The sequence below is a fragment of the Chinchilla lanigera genome, unplaced genomic scaffold, assembly GCF_000276665.1.
Source record: "Chinchilla lanigera isolate Chin_1 unplaced genomic scaffold, ChiLan1.0 scaffold00134, whole genome shotgun sequence".
NCBI lineage: Eukaryota > Metazoa > Chordata > Mammalia > Rodentia > Chinchillidae > Chinchilla > Chinchilla lanigera.
The window spans coordinates 2,635,543-2,660,575 of NW_004955535.1; the positions used below are offsets into that span (position 1 = coordinate 2,635,543).

General features: G+C 34.3%; 1 protein-coding gene across 1 annotated transcript in view; it reads left to right on the plus strand.

Annotated features, from left to right (window-relative positions):
• The window catches only part of Dmd (dystrophin), a 2,013,932-nt gene that overhangs the window by 1,352,459 nt on the left and 636,440 nt on the right, over window positions 1–25,033 (plus strand). The window contains exon 51 of the mRNA XM_013507710.1: window positions 17,208–17,440. Coding sequence (XP_013363164.1) covers window positions 17,208–17,440 — 233 coding nt within the window. The remainder of the gene's footprint in view (window positions 1–17,207; window positions 17,441–25,033) is intronic.

Sequence of the window (25,033 nt, forward strand, 5' to 3'; positions counted from 1 at the left end):
CAACTAGGAGTGGACTCCACAGAAACATGAAGAGAATTGAGTTTATCTTAGGAAGGAGACTTGCATGCTGGGTGTAGGGGTATCTGAGAATGAATGTTGTTTAAGTCACTAACAACATTCACTCCTTCGATATGATGTTGGGCCCAAAGATATTCAGTTGATACTTGTTCAGTCAGCCTAAAAAAAGATAATCATGTGCAAGCTACATATCTGCCAGATAATAATGAAAATTATTTTTGTTGGAGTTCACAATACACAAATTAGTAGCTCACATTAGGGAGGTTTCCTTAAATGTGGTCTTGTCTTCCTGTGAATGTTGAGTCAATCATATCTTAGACTAGATGTGGAGGTTAGTAGGTGCCTGCAGCCTTTCTTTTAAACAATTGACTTAATGACTTTATTTGGAATGTATGTAGCACAGCTAAGAGGAAAAAAAAAGCTAACCCATCATAATATGATATGGTCAAAGAAAATGATACTTTCATGCTGCTATTTTGCTTTTTGGTATATTCTCAATTTTTGCAGGCCTAACAAAAAGGGATTATCTCAGCATCCTATAAGTTTAATTTTGAAAAACAAGAAACCATGAATAATGGAAATGATTTCAAAACATCTTCACTCCCATCTAAAATATGAAACAGCTAAATCAAAGGTTCTTAATAATTTAATCAGTGAAGCATAACTAGAGGATTTAGAAAAAAATGCCCAAACTATTAAAAGATTCTTTAGCTGCTGCTTAATGTCGATATGAAGTTATTTCTTACACTGGCAAACAGTCAAGCCATTCCCTGGTCACATCCACTTTTCAGCATTTAGTGGTCTTCTCAATCATCCTGATCATAGCCCCAGGAATGTTGCATGGCAACTCTGCCATAATAGTATATCACTATTGGGCCTGGAATTTTGAGGTAGTTTGTCTTTCAGAAAGGATAGGAGTAAGTCCAAGTAAAATGAGCTTTATTCATGATGGCCAAGATTTTAGACATATACTATAACCTTGAATCAATTTTGATATCGTTTCCCTTACCTTAGTTTTAGTCTAAACCAGTCCAGCTCTGTTATAGTCTCAACAGAATGTTAGAATATTTTTCTTTCAAAACAATGGTCAGGAAAATTTATATGTAGCCTATACTCATCTAACTTCCTTCAGATTTCTTTTGGAGCATACCCAACTATTTCCCTAGCCCTCTTCCTTTATACAATTTTATTTGAGACAAGTTCTAAGTTGCCCGGGCTAGTCTCAGACTTGTGATCCTCCTGCCTTAGCCTCCTGAGTAATGATGATTGCAAGCTTGCAGCACCAGCACACCCAGTTATTTCTCAGCATTTAGTCTTAAAGAGTAAATCTTTGTATTTCCTGTGTAACACAAGAGAAAATACTTCTTTATCTAGCTTCTTTTTGTTACCAAACATGCTTATAGTTTAATGAAAATAAAAATAACATTTCTTGAAAGGCCTTGGAAATAAAGAAATATGTCAGTGATTTCATCTACATGTGCCTCTTACCACATAAGCATAGAGGTCACCAAGCTGGTAAAATAATAGTATTGAATGAAAATGACGGTGATAGACTAAACTCAGACAGTGAGTGAAAGTCACAACAGAAAAGCTTTCTCATTCATGAATGTTATGGCTTATACCTAGGTGTCCCCCTATAGCCTCATGCAATCCTAGGTGGGACCTCTGGTCAGTGACTGGATTATAGGGATATTAGCTGGTGGGGCTTGCTGTGAGGAAGTTGGGCCTGATTGGAAGAGGCTGGTCTCTGGAGGTGTGGTCTGAGAGAGTATCCGGTATTCCCCTCCTCTGCTCTTGCCTTCACACTGTCTCTACTTTCTGTCAGCCAGGAGGTGAGCAACTCTGCTCTGCCCTGCTCCTCTGCCATTACTATTTTCCTTTGGAGCCAATGGTAATGGACAGAAACATGAGCCAAAAATAAACCTCTCCTCCTTGTAGTTGTCAAGAATATCCAAGAGAACTAAGACAATGAACCTATTATTTCTTTTTAGAAAAGCATATCAAATGAAAATACAATCTCTGTTGACTTTTAATGATAGAACATATCTTGAAAACTCCTTTTATGTTTTAAAAAATTTGCTTTGATGAAGATAATAAGAATGTCTGAATAGACTAAGAAAACTTTTTAAAAATAAGCGTTGTTGACTTCATAATTTAAGAAGGAAATATTTTCCTGAGCTAAATACCTTCTGTAAAGTAATAGAAAATTGCTTAGTTAAGGAGCATGATATATAATGATTTCCCATGAGTTAAATGACATCTAGCCCATTGGGTGGATAAGTGGTTATAATATGTGAAGCTTTTGGTACTAATCTCATGGACTGGGGAACTATTGGACAGTGATGAATAGCTTAACACCTAAGTAAGCCTAGCTGATCATGCTTTTGCTTTTTGGTTTTCAAAGACTGTTGGAAATACCTATTGATGATACCAAGGATCTGCTGAATTATATGCAAAGCTTTTCAGTTTAAGACTTACAGGGCTCAGAGGTGACATTTTAAAGTTTAGCATTGGAATTTCACAAATTTCCTCACAATTCTAGAATTTTATAATTGGGTCAATAGAGAGTAATATAAAAATATGTATTCCAAGAAGGAAGACTCTATATGAGACTCTAGTCAACAAATGGGTTCAAAGAAAGGAATATCAGGGCTAATTGAAATTTTCAACAAAAGTTTTGCAAAAGTGAAAGTGACAGTCTGATAATAAAAAAATAGGAAAAATTACAAAAGGTAAAAGAAGACACTTACATCTAAAGAACAGCTTGGAAAAATTTATTTTTTTAAAACAAAGGCATTTTTAGTATTGAATGAAGAAGACTGGCTAGTCTCAGACAGTGTATATATTTGGGTCAAAAAAAGAATTCATTTTCTGTAAGTAGAGTGGAGGCAAATTCAGGCATTTTGTTATTGTCTTGTATTTCTCAACCTTATCACACATGATAGTGAGATTCACTTACTCCAGTGGAAGCGTTCATGCATTGAGCTATAGATACATAAGAATGAATGAAGTAGGATAGTGAAACGAAACCATATTGAGCTCTGACTGTGCATTCTCTCACTCAGAAAAGCATGTCAGGATGATAATGAGAGTGTTGTTACACAGACATTCTTAAATCTGTTCTAATTTATTTTAAGAAATAACCATTTATAAAATTCAAATTTTTATACTATCTGTGACACAGTTCATCTTTAAATGATTCAGATAACATTTTTTGGAAAGTCTCAAAGTAAGGAATGTGATTCCTGAACATATTTGATCAGAGTATTGTCATAGGAATAAATACTAACACTCTGAAAATTCTTAACATGTATGCAGCTGATAGCTGAGATTTGCTAGTGTTCAAAAATCCATGAACACTTCAAGTATTCTTGGTAGATCAAACAAGTGAGGAGTGGCCCACAAATAGTGGACTTTATAAGGCAATTAATAAAATGCAAAACTGCAGCCACATGTGGTGGCACATGACTAATCTCGGCATTCTGGGAGGCTGAGGCAGGTGGATTACAGGCTAAAGCCCAGCTTGGGCAACTTGATGATACCCTGTCTTAAAAATAATAAAAATAAATAAGTAAATAAAATGTAATAAAAAGGGCTGGGAATGTAGATCTGTGTAACTCAGTGTGAAGGCCATGAGTGCCATCTCCAGAACCACAAATAAAATAAATAAAATGTAAAACTATTAACATTTCACACATATGTGATATTGTCACTATTTTATCAATCTGTGTATGATAGTAATGCCATAATTATAAAGTTAGGAAGGATTTGAGATTACACAAGCACGTGTGTAATATGGCAAACCAATAACAAATTAAAAGATCACTAAATTTAGAATTCATAGATCTAGCATATGGCCTTCATTTGTTATTTTGCTTTCTATCTTGGCCAACTACTCAACATTTTAGCCCTTAATTTCCTTAACTGTTAAATGTTAGAGTTCTAAATGAAACTTTTCAAAACGCAACCAGATGTGACATACATGGTTTTTGATGTATGACTGTAAGTTAAAGAGCTTTTCAAGTAATCAACATATATTTTTGTGGGCATTGAGAACTAAGTTGCTTAAATTTTTTTTTTTTTTCTGGTTTTTCTCCGGTACCAGGAACTGAACTCACGACCTTGCGCATGCCAGGCAGGCACTTTTGCCGCTGAGCTAAATCCCCAGCCCCAAGTTGCTTAAATTTTTATAGAATAATTTACTCATTTGTTTTTATTATTAGCCAATGCATCAGCTTTTCATCTTTAAAATAAAATGCCTAAGATAATCAATTTATAAGGAGAAAAGGTTTGCTTTGGCTCACTGTTTTGGAGGTTGCAGTTCATGATCAGTTAGCCCTGTGGCTTTTCATGTGTGATGAGACAGCACACGATGGTTGGAGACTGCTCACCTCATGGGCCAGGGAACAAAAAGAAAAGAGGAAGCGGTCTGAGGTTGCACTGCCCTCTTCAAGGGTATACTTCCAACCAGGCCCCACAGCTTAAAAGTTGCACCATCTCCCAATAGCAGTACTCTGGCACCCCAACCTTTAAAACATGGAGCTTGCTAGTATTTCCTCTATTCAAATCATCAAATTATAGTAACCAGAGATGCCCACTTTCAGTATGGAGAGATCATCCATTTCAAAAATAAAGTGTCTGAATACTTTGGCCCCTGAATTATGTTCCATTTTTATATCAGATTGAATGGGAACATCAGGCCTCAGTGAATAAATTGATAATAGCTTTTTTTTTGAGAATGGTCTCTCTGCCCTAGCTCTTTGCTTCTTTTCAAATTCTTATAGTACATAAGAAGTGTAGTGTATGTATTAGGCCATAGGAATTAATAATTCTTAATAAAAATTCTTAATAAAAATAGCTATTGATAATGCCTTTGAGGTAGTATAAAAATGGGAAACACAGCTTTGGTGACTTTTTTGCATTCTTTCCATTAAATTACAAGGTAAAATGAAGAATTTTAGCAATTCAAACCTAAATATATAGATTTATCAATCTAAAATGGGTATATTTCTTAAATATGCATACTTCAGTTTTCTTTCTGTTTAATCTAATTTGATAGCCACTAGATAGGAGTTAATGTTTCAGTTAAGTTTATTTGACTTCTTTTATATGGCTTAATTTCATGCAATAATTCTATACCGTAATTCAGTGAAAAGTTTCCTCCATTTTATCTATTTGAAAATAATGGATTAAAGAAGACTGTAATTTTAACAGTAGGAGATATATATTTTATTTCTAGTTCTAAGTATCTTATAATAAAGGAAACATTAATTTTAAGGACTATTATTTTTAATGAAAAAAGTAGTGTGATTTTATATTCTATACTGTAATGAAGTTTAACTTAGAATAGAATCTTAGAATATCTGAACCTAAATATAAATTCATTTCATTTAAAAATTTATTTTCAAGTAATATGAATGAGAAAATTTGCTAATTCTTATTAGAAATAATTAGGTAAAATAATTTGGTAAATGATAAAGATTATACAAGGATGTAAATTGTGACATTAAAAACGTAAGTGTAGAGTGTTGAGGGTAAAGGGTAGAGTTTGCAAATGTGATTAAACTTTTTATAAGACGTTGTAAACGTCATGGTAATCACAAAGCAAAAACGTACAGTACATACATGTGTGTATACTCCCAGCATTGGAGTGCCTAAATATATAAGGCAATTATGAAGAGAACTGAAGGGAGAGATAGAGTACAGTGTAATCATACTATGGTGTATCAGTTCCACACTTCCAACAATGGACAAATAAAAATTCAGTAAGGAAGTAGTAGGCTTAAACTACACTTCAAAGCCAAATGGACCTAATGCATTTACATAGAACATTCTATCCAACAATAGCAGAATACCAATTTTTTGTAAATGTACATAAAACATTTTCCAGAAAAGATCATATGTTAGACCAAATATATCCTAACAAATTTAAGAAGATTGAAACTATATACACCTTTTATGCAAAACAATGACATCATGGAAAAAGTACTAGACTAACTAGGGCTAAAGTATGTCTTGCTGATTTTTTTAAAAGGGAATTACCATGAGCCCTGATCTGATTTAATTTACCCTTCTTAAGCAGCAAAAATAAGTTGAGAATGAACTAACTCAACAACAGTACAGCTTCACAGATCTGTTTTGAATAAACAAATTAGGCTATGTTCCTATTTCTGAAACTATAAACTGTAAACACAGCTTTCCCAGACTCTTGTTATACTCTTAATTTTAGATCCATTCATCAAAAGTATTAATACAGTGAGATTCAAGTCTGAAGAAACAGGAAGTATGGCCATCAGAATTGGCCTGCTAATACTTCTGGAACCATTGCCATTTCCATGCCATGATTTATAATCTTCAAATAGCATATATTTATTTATGATTACTTTTCCTACTTTCAGAGATGAATTGGAGATGGTTTGGTGGTCATGCCTTAAAGGAGCATCATAATCTTATTTACTTATTTACTTGTATAAGAATTTTCATTAAATTCTTTCAGAGATGAATTGGAGATGGTTTGGTGGTCACGTCTTAAAGGAGCATCATAATCTTATTTACTTATTTACTTGTATAAGAAGTTTCATTAAGTCTTGTTTTCTACCTTTTGTTTTTTTGTTGTATAGTTGATAGTTATTGAAATCATGGGCTTGGTGTGCTTTCCTACAGTTAAATGAAAGCATAAATTGATTTTGATGTAGCTAGTTTTACTTCTTCAGTTAGTGCTTATTCCAATCCTGCAGTTCATAATGGGTTTACTGACCCAGAACTTTAAAAGCCAAGCTTAACCTAACACAGTCACTTCAAACCAACGCAACGTAAGGCTTACATTTCCAATGCCATTATGGAGACAGAATTCAAGACTTTAGTGTTTGGGTTTGTCAAACTTGTTGGTGTTTTAGTTACAGATTGGGCTCAGAGTGCACTTAAGAAAGAACAACTCAGATAATGAATTGAAACTCAGATATAACCAAGTAGCATCCAACTGCTTTATTAGCCCTTAAACTATAACTGCCAAACTATGCTGCCAATCATTTGAATGCTTTTTGAAAATTTCCAGATAAATCAACTGAATATTAAATTATACAACATATTATACCAATAAACAATTAATTTTAAGTAATATTATTCCAGAATTAAATAGTTTGAACCACCATGTTTCTTTTATGTATTAGCAAAATTTATATACTTAGGTCAAAGGGATAATGTCTTAGATTAGACAACTTGGAAACAGACTCAGAGACAAAAAGCTGTACACATGTTTATTGGGAAATACTCTTGGTAGGTTTCTATGTAGGAAATGGGGGAGGCAGGATCAGGTGGAGAGAGAGACTGACCCACAGTGCTGTTGCTGTTGTGCTCTGAGCCAATCTGATGTAGCCCTAGAACAAGGGTGCTTCTTCAGAGGTATGGGAGGTGTTTTTTCAGGTATTTATTTGCCATTTGTATTTCTTCATGTGAGAAGTATATATTCATCTCAGATACCCATTTTTGTACTGGGTCTTTGAATTTTGGTGGCCCGACTTTTAAAAATTCTTTATATGTTCTAGACAGGAGTCCTTTGGCTGTGGGATAGTTGGCTAAATTTTTTTTCTCAATTTGTGGGTTTTCTTTTCACACTGTTGGTGATTTCTTTTGATGTGCAAAAACTTTGCAATAAGATGAGATCCCAGTTGTTGATTCTTTGAAGTATTTCCCATGCAGTTTGGTTAATTTCTTTTTAATTACTCACCTAAAAGTCTTTCATTTTGCCAGGATATAGCTCTTTGGCACAGCACTTGCCTGGCAAGCAGCAGGTCCTGAGATCGATTCCCAGTATGAAAAAAAAAAAAAAAAAGGAAAGACTTTCATTTTAAAATCCAGATTACTCAAATCTTCTCACTGAATTAATAGATTCTGAACTTGGAGAAATATTTTAATTTGTGAAAATTTAATTTCCTACTTTATAAATTGGTAATAATAATGTTCTCCATGTCTATAAGAGTGCTACAATGAAAAACCAATGGAGCAAATGACAAAGAAATCATTTTTATACTGTTCAAAGTTCAATGCAAATACTATCCTGTCCTTTGCACTTTAACTTGAAGATTCTTTTCCAATGGTATTCTCTCTGCTGGACCACATACCCACCCATGGCAATGGGAGGGGCATAGTAAATCCTATTTTGGATGCATGTGTTTATAATAGGTAAAAATGAATGTTGTATCAGGTATTTGTGAAACAAACTACCTCAAAATTCAGTGGCTTAAAAAGAGAGTCATTTATGTAATTCATGATTCTTGAATCTATTTAGAAATAGGATCATTCTTTTACTAGTGTTAGCTTCCTTATTCATGTTTTCAAAGTCAGCTAGTAGTTGATGGCCTCACTCATGTATCTGATACTTACTGATTATTGTCTGCAACAATGTGGATGACACAATCACTTGTCTATCATTATTTAGTTGGTCAGTGTTATGGCTGATACATTGTATGAGCTTGAGTCTACAAGCTTAACTAAGTAACTCAGCAGTTCTACATCCTGGGGTGAAAAGGACATGCCCTTGCTGCTCTAGAATGTTGTTCATTGTGTTAACTTGAGTAGTTTAAAAGGTTAACTATGTGACTCAGCAGGGAGCCAGGATCCTTCCTTTGTATTCATCTGGAGCCTGTGCAAGAGGAGGGAACGGAGATAGTGTGGGTGTGGGCAGATAACCAATATACAATATAAGGAGGGAATAGAAGCTTACTTTTCTCCCCTTGTGCTCTTGCTGCTTTTGTAGTTTTCTGCCACCTTAAAGTGTTGCCCTTGTACCATGTCACCCTGCCCTGGAACTAGCTGATTATGGAATGAAACCTCCACAGACTGTGAGCTAAATAAACTTTTCTTTCCTCAATTTTGGGCATTGGGTATTTTGTCTCAGCAATGAGACAAAAGTAACCGAGACAGTCAGCATTTTTAACGTGATAGAAGAGTTCCAAACAGACCCAATGCTCAAATATTTTTCATGCTTCTGTCATGTTTTCTGGTACCCCATTGGCCAAAACTTGTCACTTGTCCTACCCATAATTGAAGAATAAAGAAATATACTGCAGACCTTACTGCAAGGTTCTAAAATATCTCATTAAAAGGTTTTAGGTACAGGAAATAAAAAAATAAAATATGTGGACATTCATTTTCCACCAGAGATGCTGTCATTTTTATCATCAAACTATTTCCTATGTAATATGTAATATTCCCTGGCAGCAATAAGTTTATGATTTTACTGTTTCTTTAATATCTGTTCAACATCAGGTGGGTAAGAGAAACACTTAATTTCAGTTATTCAATACTTCTGAAGAACAAGAAAGCACAAACTTGTGTAGTGTTTTTGTCACATTCTTCATCACTGAGACACAATATCCAGTACCCACAGTTTAAAGGAGGAGAGATTTATTTTGGCTCACAGCTTCAGAAGTTTCAGTTCATGGTCATCAGTCTCTAAGGCAGAAACAACACTGTGGAATGGCCTAGGTAGAAAAGAGTTGCTCATCCCATGGCAGCTAGGAAGCAGAGAGCAAATGCAGAAGCTTGAGAGGAAGATATACCCTTCCAAGTCAAAACACCCGGAGATCAACTTTCTGACAGCACATTCAGCTACTATACTCATCAATGGGTGAATTCACTAATGAATATACTAGCCTCATAATCCAGTTCATCTTCCAAACACATGAGACATTTGGGGGACACTATTTAAATTTAAACTGTAACAAGTAGATATAAAGAATATCTAACACAAATGCTAAAATTTGTATAAACTATACATGGGAAGGAGAGGAGAAAGGGAAATTAAAATTCTTTTTAATTAATTTGTTCTCAAATAGTAATTATTTTTCTGGCTTCAGGGAATTTAGTAATGTTTGGAATCATTTTTGGTCATCAAAATTGTATGATGCTCTACCTAGAATACTCACAAATAAGCCTGATCCTACAAGGTAGAGCAGAACAACTCAGAGCAAGGAATTATCAATGCCAAAATGGCAATAGTGCTGAGGTTGAGAAATGCTGCTTTTCATTGACTTCATGTAGAATGAATTCATATAATGTGAGTTACAGAATCCACTTAAAAGATAGAAACCAAAAAGGCAATGATTGTTGCTCTCCTAAATTAGTGACAGATGTATGTTTGGGTAAATCAAATTTGAGATGTTCCCCAAGAAAATATTTAATTTGTGGGCAGAAGCATAATACACTTCATTGTTGCATATGTCTTTTTTTTTTTTGGTATTGGGAATCAAACTCAGGACCTTGCACTTGTCAGGCAGAATGTTGTGGGTCTCAGCTTGATCCCCAGCTCCTGTTACATATATCTTCATGGCTATATCAAAGGATCATGTTTCCCTAATTAGAATACTAAGTATACTTCTTTTTCAGTACCATGTATTGCAAACTATAACTTTGGAAGCCAGAGTATTTGAGTTATTAATAATTCTTGCATATTAAGTAGAACATCTAGAAAAGTTTCATGATGATCAGATGACTTTTGGATATATATGTAGTGATTAGTCACACTTGCTTGGCAATTGGACATTTTTTAATGTGAAATATTATACACATTAGTTTGCCTTCTGGTAAACTAGGGATAAAAATGCTTATTCTGAAGAGCAGTAAAAATAAAATAAAGCAAGATTTATAAAGAACCTTGCCTGGCACAAAAGGGGCTCTTGAGTATATGATGGTGGTTAAGATAGTGTTGCTGGTATGTCTTCCTTCTAAGTACAATACATATTTTTATTTGAGTTACATTCTTAGTAGGAATACATTCTAAAAATGAGGTAACATCACTAAGTTTTAAAAGTCCATGGTACCCACCTTTAACAATTTTTTTCCAAAAATCTAGAAGTATAATCAGTTGTCAATATTTCCATTCCAGTTCTTTTTCCCTTGCCTATATATAGTATAAGCACTTAGTGTGATAAAATGTCAATAACTGATGATTACTGAGCTACACTATTTGTTTAATCTTTAGTTTGATAGAAAAATGCAGAAAAAAATGAATTCATGTGTTTACATTTGTTTCGAGTTTTCCATATAGACTACAAATTGTGACATTTCTGGTTCTCTAAACTGGATGGGCCTTTAGCTGTCATTTGCCCGTATGAACTGCAAACATTTATAGGGAAGGAGAGAGGTTCTTCCTCACTTATATATAAGAGATTATTCTTTCTTGGAATCCAGACGTGATTTCTACTTTTCATAATAAATACTCATGAACTCTTAAGTATTTCATTGAGCTACGTGTCATCCTTTCAAATATTCAGGAAGAAAATATTCCCCAATGTTGCTTATTGTTTTACCTATTAAAAGTAACTAACAACCTTTCCTATGCCTCACAGTACTAAAGAGTAATGCAGTTTGACTACATATCTTATTATTTTCTGTTGATGTGTAATGCTGAGGAAAAAGGGATACTTATCAGCAATTTTTAGTTGTTCACTCATAAAAATTAAAGTGAGAATGATCACTTATAATTTAATAAGTTGAATGACTTCAAACAGAAAAATAAAGTTACACATATTCATAAAGCAAAGCTACAAATAGATTATGTACTTCTTGCATTCTTATCAACCAAAGGAGACCTGTGAATTGCAGAAAAATCATGAGTGACTACATCAAAGGAAATAGTCCAAACACATTGTATGTGTATTTTTTGAAAAAATTAGTAGTTCCTTTAAAGCTCTAAGTAAAGCTGTTAGTCTGACTAATCATGTACCCCCGAAACCAATTAAAATTTTAGACTAAAGAAATGTTCTTCAAACACTTTTAAAAAAATAAGAGTTCCTTCCTAAAGCCAACACCTTTTAATTAATGAAATATTCAGGGCAAAGCTGTGGTTTACAATAGTATATTACACCTACTGTTATTCATGCTACTATTGCAGAGTGCCAAAGGCAATTCTTTTTAACTGTTTTGAGCCTGACTGTCTGCTAAACTTTGGAAGAAGAGCCACAATTTTTGGTAGAGCCATTTAAATTTTTTAATGAATGTGTGACTATGCTACAATCATTAACAGACTATCCAAGTATGCACACTCTTATTTTAACTCTCTCTCTCTCTTTATATACATATATATATATATATATATATATATATATGTGTGTGTGTGTGTGTGTGTATACATATGATGTGTGTATCTATATATCTGGCTAAATTGTATAAATATGGTTCTGGCAAGAAGTGCTTGAGCAGGAAAGACATCAGTGTCTGCTCCTGGAAGGAGGGACAGTTAATGGCATGACCCCAGAAATATTTTCTTTTAGGACCCCAACAAGGAAGTGTCATTTCTTCTAATGTACTTGAAAAGAATACCCTTCGTTTCCACAGTGGTTAGAGAAGTAGACATATAAAGCAGTGACTCCCTTGGCCAACTCATTCTAACCCTAGATAAAAGCCTGAGGCAAGAGGTAGATGTCCAGCCATGTTGATCCAGTTTGGTCAGGGGATTTTTTTTGTTTGTTTGTTTTTGTTTTTCTCCAGTACTGGGAACCGAACTCACTACCTTGCGCTTGCCAGGCAGACGCTTTGCCGCTGAGCTAAATCCCCAGCCCCTGGTCAGGGGATTAAATGGGGCACAGAGAAAAGAATTCCTACCAGTGAGTGGGGAAGCCATTCTATATGCTCCTTAAGGAGAACTAGAGATCCATACCACAATGACCTGTTGAAAACTCTGTGTAGTAATTTTTTTGTATCCTAAACTGACAAGATCAAGATAATATGTTTAGATACTGAGTGCTGAAGAAGAGACCAGAAAGGAAAGGCCTAACTGGTCTATAGTCCAGATTCCAGCTCTTTACCAGTACAGAAATGGCAGCATTGTTGACCTTTCAGTCTGCCACAGCTGATATTTTTCTGATCCTTATTCCCTTTTCTCTGTGCATAATTTACTAACATTATTATCCCAATGACCCTTTCTATATGTTTTAATTACCTGGAATCATCTCCTTTTTTGAGTCTCAAACACTGGTCTATCTTTTTGAAGATACTTTTTCCCCAAAAAGTCTTTTCCACAATGGTATAGTCTGCTCATTGAAATCTAGTAATTCTCATCCTTTGCTATATTGAAATTTAAGATGACATGATCATTTCCACTTCATTAAGTACTTAGTTGGATGGATATAATTCTAGAGAAGAAAATAAATCTATTTTCCTCTCATCTCAGGGTCAAGGGTATAATAAGTCAAAATTTCTTTAAAAAATTGTTAGACACTTTGCATAACCTTGATATCTTCCCATTTGGTTGTATGCTGCCTTGGTATTTATTGTTCATCTGTTTTAGAAACAGTTTTCTCAAGTTTCCCAGTCAGCCCGATGTTCTGATATTCTACAGTCATCTCCTTCAGAGATTTTTTATTTGTTAATTTTTTCTGTTGTGGCTTTTTGTTTCTTCTGTACTGGGGGTGAACTCAGGGCATTCAAATTGAGCTACATTCCCAGGCCATTTTTTACTTTTTATTTTAAGATGTCTTCCTAAGTTATCCAGGCTAGGCTTGATCTTGCGATCCACCTGCCTCAGCCTTCCAGAGTGCTGAGATTATTTGAATGAGCCACAATGCTAGCTACTTAGTGTCTTTATACAGGTATCCTCTGCAGGGATCTAGCTCTTCTGCTAGGACTCCTTCTAAGGCTTCTGGATCTTTTGGCTCCCATACCCAGTCCTCCTGGACAGTGGAGCACAGGATGATCTTTCTTCTGATGATGATGTTTCCTTCTTTGTAGAGAGAGCCTCAAAGTAGTGAGATACCTCCTAGAAAAAAAGTTTTGGTATCTCCTCAGTATAATTTATTTTAGTTGTCATATTTGGCATTATTTTTTAATAGATCCAAATCATTTTTATTTATTTTATAAGAAAAATAATAAAATTATAAGGTGAAATTTGTACTCTATGTAAAAATAATATTACAACAATTTCACAAAGCATAGCACACCAATGGAAATACACATCTGTAAGAGTTATAGGATGTTCAGTAGACTAGGGTAAGCTAAGGATGTACTTTGGAATTAGAGAAATTGTTAAAAATGTAAAGAAGTAAAACAAAAAGGCCAATACAGGAAATAAAATAAAGTACTAAAAGTATTTGATTACCATAAAAGAATACAGAAATCGTATAGCAGAAGAGAAAATGATAGAGAAAATAAATATAGAAGTGATAGAATTAAGACAGAATTTTAGATCAGATAAAAGAAAACAACAATTATGATAACCATAAATCTCCACACTTGAAAACATTAGGTACCAATTTAATATAACTGGTATGTATGGTGTGCTCTCCTCAACAGTGGAGAATTTGCTTTCTTCTCCTACATACAGGGAATACTGACAAAGGTATAGTTCATTGTAGCAGCAATGTAAGTAACATTAAATGTCAGAATATTAAAGTTTCATAGAAAATATTTTAATTGGAAATGATTAAATTTAAAACCATGAAATATGAGATACTCCAAATACTTCATCCATGGATGAAACAGTAAATAATAAGAAAAATAAGAATGTATTTGACTTACAATTGTAACAAAAACAAAGCATTTAAAAATATGTGAGTGCCGGGCATGGTGGCACACACGTGTAATCCCAGCACTCAGGAGGTTGAGGCAAGAGGATTGCTGCGAGTTTGAGGCCAGCCTGGCATACAAAGTGAGTTCAAGGCCCACCTGACCTGAATAATTAAAACTTGTCTAAAAAAATGAGAAAAATAAAAAATAAAAGTATGTGAAATGCAGCTAAGTGGTTGCTAAGAGTAAAATTTATATCTTTAAATATTTAAATTAGAAACAAAGAAAACTTTAAAACCTATGATACATTTTCTGCCTTAAAAAATAAAACTAATTTTAAAAATACATAAATGTAAATAAGCATAAGAGCAGAAAGCAACAACATATAAATCAAACAATAGAGAATATTAATAAACATTAAATTTGTTCTTTGAAAAGATTAATAAATTTAATATCAACATCAGAAATAAAGAAAGATTATCACTCCAAGACATACAGACTTTATTTTTTTCTTATTCGGATATATATAACACTGTTTTTTCTTTCTGTCTTGTTCAAGATTAGTTCCTCCATCTGTGGGAGACTCGTGGTGTAACTGAGAGACACTAAGAATGTTAGAAAGACAAAATAAATTCATCTACCCTTTTCATCACCTTCTTGAATGAGGAAACATCTGTAAAGCACAAAAAATAATACAGCAATGAAAATTAATGTATGGTCACCTGAAAATGAAAAACCAATATGACACATTTGTTGTAGGTTCTTAGATTAGTTCCTTTGTCCATGGCTCTGACATTCCCACTGAGGTGTCTTTTCCACATTTCCCAGAAAGCTTTCTTGCTGAATTATAATCAAGCATTTCTGTCTTTGTTACTCTTCTGTCATTGCTGAGAAACAATACCTGACACCCAAAATTAAGGAAGGAAAGATTTATTTAGCTCATAGTTTGTGGATGTTTCAGTCCATACTCGGCTGGCTCCAAGGCAGAGTGGCACATGGCAGAGGACAACAGTTCATGGTGGTGGAAGACAGCAAAGGCAACAAAATCAAAAGGGAGAAGAGCAGGAAGGCAGCCTCTTTCCCTCCCTCACATTGTGTGCAAATTATCTGCCCCAGGGTGGGGGTAGCATTCACATCCATGATTCCAACATTGGACCATGGATCAATCATAAACTCTAAAAGCCTGCCCCATGACTGCACGAAGCTTTGGGGAGACCTCCACACACAAACCATAACAATTTCTTTGGTGCTGGTCTCCTGGTTCTACTATATTTATGAGGCTATTTTCCATTCGGTGTTGGGGAATGTATGGCACATCTGCTCAGCAGGCTGTTTGTATCATTGAAAGCTCTAAAATGTTCATCATCACTGGGCTAGATGAACTATTCCTTCTTTTCAGCACTCATCTCTGAAATCCAGCTGTGTGTTATTTAGTATCATCTCACACCAGCAAGTTCAGACCCCGTCAGTCTATGTGTGGCTATACAGAATCCTTTGTCTGAATTTTTCCCAATAGTTCACATTTCTAGCCTCTATCTCCAGCTTCTCACTTTTTGTTCATAGAGTATTTTTATTAAGCATGCATTTAAAAAATAGTAATAGTTAATATTAGTGATTACCTGCTAGTATCAGACTGCTAATGCTGTGGCAATGATGATGTTGATCTGTCTTTGGCATTGCTGCATGTTCATTGCTTCTGTGAGTCCTTGGATCCACACAACTGTCCCTATGACATTTATGCTATTGTTTTCCCTTCACTGAGAAGAAAAACTGAAGCTTGGATAAGTGAAACAACCAAGGTCCCCACATTCCTAATGCAGAGAAGAAGGCAAGATCTGAAGGCAGGATTCTTTCCTATGTATTTTCACTCCAAGACTTCATATTTTAACTCATTTATGCGTAGCGTTCCATTTTTCGGATGCCCATAAGAATGAAACAATAGAAAATTTTGTCCTTCAGTTCTTGTTCCTTGAATTTTTGTAGGCAACATACATGAATTTCATGAAAGAATTAAAAAAGTTCAACCTTCAACTTCAATAAGCAAGTTAATCATCCTCATGTGCTATCTTATACTATAGTTTTTAGTATAATTAATTATTCATAAAAACCTTGAAAGAGTGTTTCACATCCAAGTAGAAAATCTTTCCTAGCCCTCATTTACTCAAAACTGTGTACTTAGTTTGTCTTCCCTGATAGTCACCTCAATACCAACCTAGAACAAAACTGAAAAAAAAAAAAAAACCAGAGATAAGTTGTTCTACCACAAAATACAGAGTTGAGACAAGAACATTTCTTTGACTTCAGTTTCCCTAGAGTGCACCCTCAAAATAATTTATTTCTTAAAGAAAGTTGTAAGCACATCTTATTCACCTAGAAATGTCTGAATACTTTTGCTTACTAATTTCTTTTACTACAAAATTATTATTGAAAAGGATTATTTAAATATTTTGTTCCAATAGGAGAATAAACTAAATCATTTTGAGAGATTGCTAAATGTGTATTAAAGTTTGTCTTCGAATTTACTATGATGTATATTTTATATTAGAAATAGATATCATAAATCATAGTTTGGCTCAAATTGTTGCTCTTCAATTAAAGGTGATTTATTGTCATTCAAATTACCTCTTTAGATTGTGTTTCTAATTTTTTGTTTTTTCTTTTTCCTTTTCTCAAAAAAAATATTTTAGCTGGTGGTCAGACTGTTACTCTAGTGACACAACCTGTGGTTACCAAGGAAACTGCCATCTCCAAACTAGAAATGCCATCTTCCTTGCTGTTGGAGGTACCTGCTCTGGCAGATTTCAACCGAGCTTGGACAGAACTTACCGAGTGGCTTTCTTTGCTTGATCGAGTTATAAAATCACAAAGGGTGATGGTGGGTGATCTTGAAGACATCAACGAGATGATCATCAAACAGAAGGTATGGAAGAAAAAGATAAAAGTTGGCACAAGCTTTTCTTAAAGTGTATATATTTTTCTGGTCGCTTCACTGTCCTAGACTATTTCCCAGAAAAGTTTTAGACATCTTTTCCCCTAAGTCAGCAAGCACAATACACTCCATTCTGTTCAATCTAAGTATGAGAAAGGATATGAATTAATGCAATCACCCAAACTAGTCATAAATTAAAAAGGAAAAGTGCAAGAAAAAAAGCATAAATCTTACATGTATAGTAGGCTTAGATAAATACACTAAACAACTCGTATTTTTAAAAATCTATTTGATACCAAATAATTAATTCAATTGAGTTGTTTGTATTTAAACTGTTTTGGCACTCTGCAGCAGTAATGTATTGTAGAATCAAGCATAATAATCTGGGACTTGTTTATTATCCACTCTTCTGAGTTATCTCTGCCAATTTTCCTCCTCCAATGATAAAGATAATTGAAAGTTGGCTATAAATAAAAACGAAAAGTAACAAAAACAAAAGATATTTTAAAAATACTCTAAATCTCAATATTGGTATTAGTGCAGTGCCATATTCAAATAAGCCTGTTTTTAATACAGTGTTCTACTACTGAGCCACACTGCAATCCATTTGGTAAAATTACAGCATCAACTAGAAACTTAAGAATATATTCACATTAGTGTGGTATACGTAGCTACAACAAATATACTATATATCTTTTATATTTCTGAATGGATGATAAAGGTAATTTTGAACACTTTATATACTGTAGTCATTTAGCTTACAACAGCTTTCAAGAATTTCTAAAGAACTAGAAAAACGTACTGAACATATTTAGGTGTTATAGAATTACCTTTCTAAAAAACAAGGGACAAGGCAGATGGAGTAATGGGAATACTTTTTGAAAGTGAACTACAGCAATTCTCTTGCAAGGAAGTTAAGTTGATAATAATTTTTTAAAGCCTTACATTTAATGTAGCCTGAGCTTGGACTGAGAAGCTCTTCATTCAATGGTTTCTCTGTCATTTGCACAAAACATAATTGTAGTCAAGACTTTCTCTAGACCTCTGTTCTCTTTTCTGAATATAGAGCATGCAGAAGACACATTAACATTTCCAATATATGGATGGATATGTGTTTATATAGATATATACTTAGGATATATAAAGATTTTTATACTACTTTATAACAAGTATTTGTAGCCACATTTTTCAGAAAAAAAGAAAAGAACAACTGAGGCTCATCTAGATGTGATGATCCTAATACTCTTGTTTCTCTTCAGATTGTATAAATCTTTCACCTTTTAGATATTATGATCCTAGTAGATAGCAGAGTAAGGACTCAAACTGAAGTCTGTTTGACTCCTAATCCTATGTTCTTACTACATATTCTGCCTGCCAGTAATAACTGTACAGGTTGCTATCATCTAGTAATACATGTGTTTGTATTTACTGTCTAAGTCAGACATTATGCTGAGCAATTTATCATTGCAATGTGCTAATACGTATAGAAAAAGGATATATTCTTTCATCATGTTATTATACCAAGAGTTCAAGACTATACTTACCAGATGAAGACCATCTATTCCAGTTTTCTTTAGAACTTTTATCATCAATGGATATTGGACATTGTTTTACTGTTGAAGGTATAGACTTTGCAGTTGGATTATATAGGTTCAAATTTTGGCTCCACTTCTACAGGTGTGACTTGGAATGAGTTATTCAAACTTCCTTGGCCTGAGTTTATCTATCTGTAAAATGTGGAAAATTATACCATCTGCCTGATAGGTTACCATGAGAATGAAATTAGATAGTAAGTGAAAAATGCTTCTTACTTTTCATTGCTTAATGTGAATATTCAATAAATGTTAGCGATTAATATTAGGCTCCAAAGAAAACTCTGGAAATGTCCTCCTTCATGGCAATTTTGTCGTGCAAACTGTATATCTTTGTTAATTTCTCATTGCTGGGACAAAATAACCAACACTCACAAATTAAAGTAGTAAAGGGCTATTTTAGCTCAAAGTTTGTAGAAGTTTCAGTTCATAGTCAGCTGGCTCCAGTGCAGGGTGGCACAGCAGAGGGATATTGCAGAGGAGAAACAGTCTGGCATGGCAGGCAGGAAGCAGCGAGACTTCCTTCCTCTTTCCCTTTTTATTTCATCCAGGCCACAAGCCTATTGGCTGATGTCCCCCACACCCAGGATGTGTCTTCCCTCTTCAGTAAGTCCATTACATACACCCAGAACAATGCTAAATCAATCAGTACACTAATTCAGGACCGCACACTGGAATCCAGTACCACAAACCATGATTTTCCCTTCTCTTACTATATCCCTTACTATATCTTACTTTCTCTTACTATATCTCTTACTGTATCTTACTACTCCCCCCAAACCCCACCTATGAGCACATGAGGCTTGAGGGGACATCTAAATATCAGTGATAGCACTGTATATCACATAATACTATATGAACATGAGAACCCTTTTCCACATACGCAGCCTGTTCTTCCATTGGAATTACAGCTTCCTGTAAAAATCGCTTCATGCTAAAATAAAAGAGAAAGTACACACTCCTGCATGATGAGTTTGTGAGATTAGCACTAAGAGAAGTAACTGATGTGCTCAGTAGTCCTCAGAGTTCTATAAATAAATTAGTCTTTTTCAGAAAGGACTATTGATTTAGTCTTTAATGTATGCCCAAATTATCTGGTTGTGGTAGCACATATCTGCAATCTCAGCACTCAGGACTTGATCCCAAATTCAAGTCCTGCCTGGAGAACTTAGCAAGACTCTGTCAAAAGTAAAAAAAAAAAAAAAAACCCTTAAAAAAAGGCTAGGGGTGTAGCTCAGTGCAAAGGCCCTGAGTTCAATGTCCACTATGAAAACATGCCCAAAATTAATTTAGCAACATTCAAGAGCCATATGTGGGACCACAAAAAAAAATAAGAATTAAAAAAATTTAATGAAATTCGGATATATGTAATTTCTAAGTTTTCATATTTATAAATATACATCACACTCTTATCGATTTTCCCTCCCTTACTATATAGTAATGATACTTTTCCTACTTATTTCTCTTTGCTTAAAAAATAATTTATAATGACATTGTTAGTTCTTGTCTTTTTATACCACTAATCACTAAAAGCCAATAAAATGACCCTAAATAATTATGACTCAATTGTATATGTGTGTAGAGGGAAACAAGGAGAAGTAACTTTAGGGAGGCTATTATGTCGGAAAGAGATAGGTCCTTCATGTGATGTTTTATATAAAACAATCCCAACATTAATGTTTATATGAGAATGATGGGGCATTCCAAAAGGGTCTTATAAACTGTAAAAAAAATTCTATTGACACTTATTCATATATCCCTTTTTTTTTTTTTTTTTTGGTTTTTCTCCGGTACCGGGAACCGAACTCACGACCTTGCGCTTGCCAGGCAGGCGCTTTTGCCGCTGAGCTAAATCCCCAGCCCCTAAAAGATTTACCAATTTTTGTTTTGTTTTGTTTTTTTTGGTTTTTCTCCGGTACCGGGAACCGAACTCACGACCTTGCGCTTGCCAGGCAGGCGCTTTGCCACTGAGCTAAATCCCCAGCCCCTCATATATCCCTTTTAAGATCTTTTACTGGCTGCTACTAAGTACATGAGCAATATAGAGTGAAACAAGATGAGAATGCTCAGGTTTAGAAGGTTGGAAGGGAAAAATATGACAGTAGCAGACAAAATTTGGAATAACAGCTACAATATATTTAGCACACATGATATTCCATTCACTGATTTAAATATGCCCCATCTCTTATTTAATGCTCACAACACCACCATAAAGCAGGTACTAAGACACAAAGAGGTTATTCCCTGCCCAAGCCCGAGAAGGAAGGAAACAGTGATAAGATTTTAATCAGTCTAGTTGTGGAGTCCTGACCCTAAAACATAATGGTTTTATACTTCCCTGAGCATCTTTGGGTGATAACTAAAGGAGTTATTTCAGGGAAAACCAAGCCAAGAAAAAGAACCAAGTTAGGAGTAAGTTCCTGAAAAAGATGTAAGTTAAATGAAGCATTAATGAACAAGTTGGAATAAACCAGTCGGATGAAATGAGAAGAGCAATTCAGATGGAAGAACAGGGAGTAATTTTCACAGAGGTAGGAACCAACATATGATGTTGGAGGAACTGTGATTCCAAAGTGCTGAAGTTGAGGTTTGTGATGAGGAAGAAATTGACAGGGTTCAATAGAGAGAAATGGGGCTAAATAGTTGGGGTCCTTCCTTACCAGGCTCAGACTTGGTCATGGCCTGCAGGTGATGCTCATCCTTCAAAGCATTATAAACTGGAAAGAATTATATTGAAATATAATTTGTTGTCTATCAGTTAGGATTACCTGGATTCAAAAAAACATAAATCACTCTCTGATGAAATCAAACAGAAAGTAAATTTAGCAGAATTAGCATGAAGGCAATAGAGCAAGGATTTTAAAACATAAAAAAGGTACTGGGAACTTCATAGCAGGTACTACTAGAGTCTCTTTACTCTCCTTTTTCCATCCTGTAAAACTCTGTTCAAAATTTAAAATCTAAAAGTGAGGGTACACCTGACGTTTCCTGGTCTACATCCATTTCTCAGCTAGAGAACAGAGAACCTTGAATTAAAGTCTCCTCCCAAAGTCCTTCACAACTAGGAAAGAGTAATAGCCCCCAAAGGAAGTGGAGTCAGTTGATGATAGAAGAGAGAATGGATGCTAAACAGTCAATAAACAATAACTGAAAATGAAATTGGGAAAGATTATGAAAAACAGGATGGAGGACAGAGAAAGTAAAGATCTGCAGACAGGTATTATCATGATCTAAGCAACAAGTTTAACGAGTTCAGCTTTGTCATATATAGACCCCAAATGAAAACCATTTATACACTACTATCTCAAATGTAATTTTTTGGAAACTTTAGAAATTCAATAATTGATTTTTTAATGAATGTAGAATTCTTGATGGGAAATACAAATGAAATGTAAGAAGACAGTTCCATTTTAAACACAAAGTAGAAACTAGGGATTATGATTATAAATGTAAAGCATCAGAAGTAGGATAAACTCATGTATTGTTGATGTAACAAGACATTAAATGCACAAGAAGAATTTAATTTTGAATGTATGAGATTCAGATGAAACATTAGACATGCAGTAATTGCAATATTGGCCCCCAAGTGGGTGTAAGAACATAGCTTTGAATAAGCTAGGTGTTTAATAGCTTTATACTTTGAATTTTAAAATCACATATATGGTAAAAAGTTTATTTTCTTCAGCTTAATTTTTTAAATTAAATTCAGATTTTCAAAATGGAGGGACTTCCACAGTGATGGAATCAAAAATTGTAAGTGAATTATAGTAAGGAAAAGAAAATGGAATTAAAAGTACAATTTTAAGTGTTTAAATGTAGCTTTTAAAAAATTGAGCAAGTCTATTGCTAAGTTTCATAGATTAGAAAATAAACCATTATCTTATAGAGGAACAGAGATGCAATATGTGCAAATTAAGCCTTTAAAAGCAAAATAGACATGAAGCTCAAAGTTTACTTTTTAGAGTTTTGAATGAATTAACAAGTGTGATGTATAATTTATAGTTTAGTGCTAGAACAATCTGATTAAGAAATGCTACTCCTATTTCATCACATTTAAAGTGCTCTGAAATAAATTTTTTTATAATGATTAGCAGTTTTCTTCTTACATTATCTAACAGTTGATGGGGAAGATATGTTTACAAGTTATTCCTAAACATGATTACTAAATGTAGCCTTTAGTGAAAGGAAGGAGGGAATGAGGGAGGAGGAAAGGAAAAATGGAAGGGCGTGGGAAGAAGTGGAGGAAGGAAGGAAGGAAAATTAAAGAGAAAAATAGAGGGCAGGAAAGGAAAAATGGATAAAGGAAGAGAGAAGGGGAAGGATGGGAAGTTTAGGGAGAAGTTTGTGGAAGTGAGAAACTGGTGTTGCTGTGAATAAACAGGATATAGGTAGTCCTAACATTCTGTTATTTTTATACTACTGGCATCTGATTGCCTGTGCTAATTAGAGTCTTTTTTCAAGTCACTCTGACCAGGTGTTCAGGGTAATTTGCCACTAAATCTGAACCATTCATACCACTTGTATTGAATAAAGACTTGAATTGGCAAAAGCATTTTATCCCCTAAGAAGACCTATCTAGGTTGGGTTGAGACAAATTGGCCAATCTGGACAAGATAGCACTGTTCAAGATTTATTTTTTGCTGCACATTGCATGGTTACACAGAATATTTCATTATCCAAAGACTGAGTGGCTTTAGTGGGTACAGTGCATATTAAATGGGAAAAAATCACTTGGTGTGTTTAAATTTGCTGTTGTTTTCATTGTCAAAATCCTTAATAAAAATTATATTATTTTAAAACTTTGACTTCATCTGCAATATGAGCATCTGAATGGCTCCAGAAGCATTCTGATAATAACTTTTGTTGAATAAATTCATCCATATTCTGATGACGAAAGACATTGTTTATTTGACCCTGGAAGTACTGGTGAAACAATACAGGGTGTTAAAAAGGGCATCAGTTATTTTAACTAAAAGTAGAATGAAACAAAATTGCTTCTTGGTTTTATTCTTTTGCTGTGATCCTAGCAGAAAGTGGATAGCTTCACATAGTTTCCTTTATTGAACAAACAAGAAGAGTTACAGACAATTTAGTTAATTAGCCTAAAGTCATTTAGTGACTATAACTGTCCTAATATAAATCCGGGCCTCTGGGGAATAGACAATGTTTCATGCTTTTTTCTCTGACTGTCCTCCTAGCCCATTTGCACATTTCTTTTCTTTACCAAAATTATAACAAAACAAACTATAAAGTCAGCTTATTTCTGTTAGCATCAGACAGATTAAAGTGAGAAATGACAGCACAAAAAGATTGATTTTTGTGGCGTTTTTTCTTTTTACCAAAGTACTGTTATTCCTTATTATCTTATTACTTCCTTTCTGTACAACCTTAAGGAACACGATACCAGAACATGTTCTCTTTCCATATATAGAAACCATGTGTTGCATCATACAAAGAATAGTGCCATAATTTGTTCAGCTGAAGATATTTGGAAATATTGTGCTTCAGTTCTCTTCTAATAAATGAAGATGTTTCCGGGACACAGCACATTACCCTGGAACAATGCTCCACATTGATATAAATTTCCTTCCTTACCTAACAGGAGTTAAATTCACTCTTATCTTCATTGAAGGATATAAAGATGTCAACGTCAATAATATGACTTATACTCTCGGTCATGACAGAAATAAACTCCTTTTAAATGAAAGCAGAGCAGAGAGTTGCAAACACACACACACGCACACACACACACCATTTTCTAAGTCTCATAATAAACTTTTTATGGAAAATGATATCATACACTTTTTAACATAAAGATAAACATATGCTTTACTAAACCGCATATTTCAAAGTCATAATAGAAGTGCATATCTTACAACATTGCGTTTCAATTCAGTGGAAAACTTTGTCAAAGTCTTATCATTCAAAATGAATCACAGTATTTATGTCTTATTCAAAACGAGTCACAGCATTTCTGCGAATTCTGATAAAA